We start from the raw sequence: 5,374 nt of genomic DNA on the forward strand, positions 1-5,374 counted from the left end.
GCTGCTTACTGGGCCTGGAATGACACTCCTTTGTCAAAACTCAGCTCAAGGAGGCCGTCCTCCATGAAGCCTTCCTAACTCTCTGTGTCGCAATGGGTCCTCTTTGGACTTCTCCTATAGCAGTACTGCCCTTGACTGGTCTGGGAGGCTGCTGGGGGCAGGGCAGGCACCATGTCTTTTTCATCTTGGAATTCCCAGGGACTGGCATAGTGCTTGGTCCATGGCACTGAATAAATGAAGCATTTATGAGTGCAGTGACTCCTCCAGAGAGTGTGAGGCAACATTCTCGCGGCACACACCTCCAGCCCAGTGAGGTTTATTAGCATCATAAGCATGTGGCACTATTACTGGCAAGTTGACCTACCATCTTTCCCAGGGTACCAGAAGACTGTGATTTAGCGCTGCTTCACTTATTTTACATGGAAGAAAAAGAGGCCCTCCCAGCAGCTCTCAGAGGTGGGACCCTACGCTTCTCTGTCTCTACCACACAGCAAAAACCACCTCCCACCACATGGTGCATAGGAACCCTGGAGGAAGCTTACCTTGTGTCCCAGGAGCTCCTTTGGGCATGTGGGTTGGACCTGCAGGGAGCTTTCTTTTCCACAGCACTGAAACTAGAGTCAGAAAGGAGACGTTAGAACATGGAGAAGCAGCAGCTACAGGCTGGGCTGCACTGCCAAGGACCAGGGGAGCCGGCACAGCGAAGCAGCCATGAGGCCGTCACTGCTATTTCTGGAAAGAAAACGAAGGATCACATAATCATGCTAGCAAAACAAGAAAATGACTTCTCGAAAGCTGTCTGAGTTTTATGATAGGAAGTGACTCAAGGCAACCCAAACAAGGCAAGAAGCTAATTGACAGTGTCTGTAAATTGCTGCTTTTTAGACAGGAGTTGGGGCCTTGACAGTCCTTTCAGACTGGAAGTCATTTAATTTGCTGAAGCGCTCACATTTTATGAGCTTCCCCAAGGGCTCATTAGCTGGGACAGTCTGAGAAGGAGAGAAGCGGCCACAGTAAGCCCCAGGGGCCAAAGACCAGGGTTGAAGACTAGCCAGCAAACAGGTGTCCTGCCTTAGGGCTGCCCCTTCAACAAAGGAGCCTGTGTGTTGCTCGATGTCCTGGGGGCAGCTGAGGCCAAATCGTGTAAATGGTGAGCAATTTGAAGACGTTCTTGTCACAGAGAAAAGCCAGGTACCTAAGAACACTTGGCCCAGTTCATAGCTACTTCCTCATATCACCATGCCGAAGGAACTAGAACCATTCTGGTCAGCCCATCTCCTCTGTGAGCCTTCTTGCACCAGCCACATGCAGCTCTGAGCACGCCACTGACAGCACAGTCTTAAAGAATGTTCTAGAAAGGAGTGTGGCCATCTCCTCCTCATTTTAAAATGGGGAAGCTGAGTGCGCATCGGGAAGGCCACATAATTTGCTCAGCTCACAAAGTTGTTAAGTGGCAGAGCAGCAGCTAGAAATGAGCTTTTCTGACTTAAAGGTCAACTTGTTCCTGTTACCATGCCACGATGCCTCCCTCTGAGAGAACCTGAGGCTTTCTGGGCTGCTTTTCCTGTGTTCTTGTTCATGCTCTTTTGTCTCTTTTGGGCACGCATCCCGACTTTCTCTGTGAGCACTGTGTGCCAGGCCTCTTTCTCTTCTGGGTTCTACAGACAATGTGAACTATGGCTCTCATAAGAACTAAAAAAGGATGCTATTCCTAGGCCTTTCTAAATTTATTCTTATTTTCAATCTTGGTGAAGAGAAAACCTGGCTTATATATACTCCAAGGAAGAAGTGATTTGGGGCTAGCCTCAGAGCCTAGGGGTAGAGGGAAGCTGGATCCCACACAGCCAACCATGGTTCATGTTCCAGCTTTGGTGGCCTGAAAAACATGCAGCCCGTGTGTGCTTATATGTGTCCCAAATACTGATTAGACAGAGAAATGGAGGAAAAGGGATTCCAGCATGACTATACCGACTGGGGGTGCTTTCTCTCTCCCTTCTCCCTGTCTCTGTTTCTCTCTGGTGAGTGCATATATACTCTCTGTCCATTAAAAAAGAAAAGGTGTAATTTCAAGGATGAAGTAAAGTTACTCACTGTTGCATGGAAGGTAATGAGAGTCCCATTGCCCTTCGTCCTGTCTTTAAGATAATCATTATAAGCCTCTTCATACATGGTCTGAACGTGACGTATAGCCTGAAAAAAAAGTCCAGGAGAATTGAGGGGCCAGTGAGTGAGAAGTTTCAGATGTTCTCCTTTTAACATGAATAATTCCCTCTTCCAAACCCTTCAAAAATACTGCCTTTTTATATGTTTATCTGTATTTTATGACAATTCTGCATATGTAGAACAGATTGTAATTCTGGAGTTTCTAAGATGCTTTAAGAGAATGAAAGTCTAACTAACCAAGAATAGTTTTCATGGATGAGAAACATTTATTAGGGTGGGGGTTCAAAAACCTGATTGGGTTTCAGCATCAACTGGACCCCAGATGCCTAGGTTCTACTCAGGTGATTCTGATGGACGGCCAGGGCTGGGCCCCGTGCAGCCTTGGTAGCCCCACTGGTTAAATGGACCCAAGTCTTTTCATGACATGGTTTAAAAGGCATTCATCACTAAGGAAAACTTTTTGTATTCAAGTATCATATAAAGCTAAAAGAATGCTTTTTCTAGCATAAAGGTGTGTAACCCCAAATCCACAGAAATCTCAAAAGGTTCTAAGATCCAATTCCATTTCTATATGGAGCTGAATTTAAACTACCTACAAATACAACCAGCTACTTTAAAATAATTCAAAAGGAGGTTACCTTTACTGATTCTGCATGCTTACCATATTTTTAGTCTATTAATAAAATAAGTTCATAAACACAGCATCAATAAGTTAATGTAGGGGACCAGTAGGTGGCATGGTGGTTAAAGCGCTGGACACTCCCACATGGCCGACCATGGTTTGAATCCCAGACCTGGTAGCTTGCTTTCTCATTTACTCTCTCTCTCTCTGGTCAAATTAAAAAAAAAAAAAAATTAACGAATGAATAAATAAAATTAAATAATTCTAAAAAAACCCCAAGTTAATGTATAATACAGTAAAATTAACTTTCCATTTTTCTTCCTTTTCCTTTCCATTCCTACCTATTTCACATTGTATTTTATCCTCCTAAGAAGGCCACATCCTCGGGGTTCTCCTGATAACCTACTGAGTTACCTAGAGTCAGGCAGCAAACCTAAACTGGTTTCACTAACACACATTAGGTCAGACTTTAGTCTTTGAGGATGATGTGGCCTCTGCTCAGGCCAAGCCTTTAGGGCATAAGGCAGTGTGACAAGAAGAGTGTATATTCTTTCCCAGCCCTTTGTCTCAAGCCTATAAACTCGTTCTCCCCCCATTTCCAACTGAAGAAAATCTTAAGAGTCTTTTTTGTTTTTTAAATTATAGATCTCTTTATAAATCTAATGAAGGCAATGAACTATCCCCTTAGAAAAACGCATACACATAGATACATGTGCGTGCACACACACACACACACACGCACACACTGTTCTCCACACTGCTTTTAGCTTAAAAAGTTCAGCTTCAACTATAATTTGGGGGTTATATGGCTTCTTAATAATATTGTGGGTATTGATACTCTCAAATCCTGTGCCATAAAGAGAACAACTACCATCATTTAAAAAAATCATAGGTAATTTTGACTTACTACACTCTTGCCTATAAAAGCAAATACTCCAGTGGTTACTTCAGCAGCAAATATCACAAGTAGGCAGGTGAAAAACTGTGAAGGAGAGAAAACACTAATTTCATTAATTTAATACCTTTTCAATTTATTTGCCTCTTTGACTCTAGTTCCAATTGAAAAGCATTAGGTTGGTCTGAATGGATCCAACAGGAAGCATCTACCTCGTTAGTCTCCTTTATGGAATGAATGTGTTACTTGAACGTATCAATAGTGTGCCCATGCATTTTTCATCTACCCAGAAATTATCTACCGACCGACTTTTCCATGCTAGGTTCTGATTTTGGTGTTGAGGAGACAGTGGCAAATTTACAAAGTGAGACCCCAGGATGGGGGGAGTTATGATAAATGAGTAAACAAATGTGCGAGATAATTTCAGATGGAGATACAGAAATCCCATCACCTAGAACAGTGCCTGGCACCTGTGAGCTCAATGAATACTTGATGAACATAAGCAGTTTGATGACACTATAAAATAAGGTCAGGAGATAGACAGGCATGATGAGGCTTTGGCTGGGAAAGGGTGTGCCTTGAGACTCCTAATCCAGAGAGGCTTCACTGAAGAGGTGGGAGTTGGAGGTGAGGCTGTCCTCTAGACAGCTTTCTGTTCAGATCTCGGGTTTGCTCTGATCAAACTCAGTTCAGTGATAAATAAGACAGAGGGGCTCAGCACAGGGGAAAGAGAGAAAGACCGGGTGGCTAAAGAGAGATGTTCAAAACCTTCTCTCTTTCCTTCCATCTTCCTGTTTCTCTTAAGCTATACTAGCACTGGGTGTATAGTAGTTAACTGAAATTTTATTTATTTATTTATTTATTTATTTATTTATTTATTTATTTATTTATTTATTTATTTATTTATTTATTTATTTATTTATTTATTTATTTATTTATTTATTTATTTATTTATTTATTTATTTATTTATTTATTCATTCATTTAGATCAACAGAGACTGTTAAAACTCACAAGAGGGCTATTTGGCTAAGTTTCTGAACTCAAATGGGAACGCCTGTCTTGTGGATAACAGCATTTCCCCGGCTCTAGGCATCTTTCCCTGTCTCCCCCTCTGTGAACTATTATTTTTGAAAGAACAATCATAATCACCTCACACAATTACTAGGCACTTTTCCTTCCCAAACATCTTTACACTAATGACCTTGTTTTTTCACACTTCCCATCTGAGGCAGGGACAATGATAATATTATTCTTATGCAAGGGATGGGGAAATGAGACTCAGGGAGAGCGCTTGAGTGCCAAGGGCACAGTGAGTCCATGCGGAGAGGAGCAGAGCCCAGGCCAGACAGCAGGCGCCCTCAGTCCAGCCCCCGCCCCCCGCCCCACTCCCTGTGCCCCACTTACTGATCCGAGCACACACTGCGACTCCCGCATGGCCCCACAGCACCCGAAGAAGCCCACGGCCATCATCAGGGCCCCTGCTCCAACCAGCACGTAGAGCCCTGCAGGAAGAGTCCAGAGGAGACCACTCAGCCGCTGAGCAATGTGTCGCTCCCTCTCCCCAAGGACCTGCGCCTGCCCAGTGCACCTCCAGGACCAGTGGGCACTGCATGGCCCTGTGCTGGGAATCATGTAACGGGCAGAAGCACTTGGATGCGTGCTGAGAGCCCGCTCATCACTGCGGCTCCCTCCG

General features: G+C 44.0%; 1 protein-coding gene across 1 annotated transcript in view; it reads right to left on the reverse strand.

Moving 5' to 3' along the window:
* TSPAN2 (tetraspanin 2) overlaps window positions 1–5,374 on the reverse strand; it is a 27,901-nt gene that overhangs the window by 12,397 nt on the left and 10,130 nt on the right. Inside the window, exons 4-6 of the mRNA XM_027772291.1 lie at window positions 3,693–3,767; window positions 2,092–2,190; window positions 543–614 (exon numbers count right to left, since the gene is read on the reverse strand). Coding sequence (XP_027628092.1) covers window positions 543–614; window positions 2,092–2,190; window positions 3,693–3,767 — 246 coding nt within the window. The remainder of the gene's footprint in view (window positions 1–542; window positions 615–2,091; window positions 2,191–3,692; window positions 3,768–5,374) is intronic.

This window comes from Tupaia chinensis, unplaced genomic scaffold (genome assembly GCF_000334495.1).
Source record: "Tupaia chinensis unplaced genomic scaffold, TupChi_1.0 Scaffold000270_2, whole genome shotgun sequence".
Classification (NCBI taxonomy): domain Eukaryota; kingdom Metazoa; phylum Chordata; class Mammalia; order Scandentia; family Tupaiidae; genus Tupaia; species Tupaia belangeri.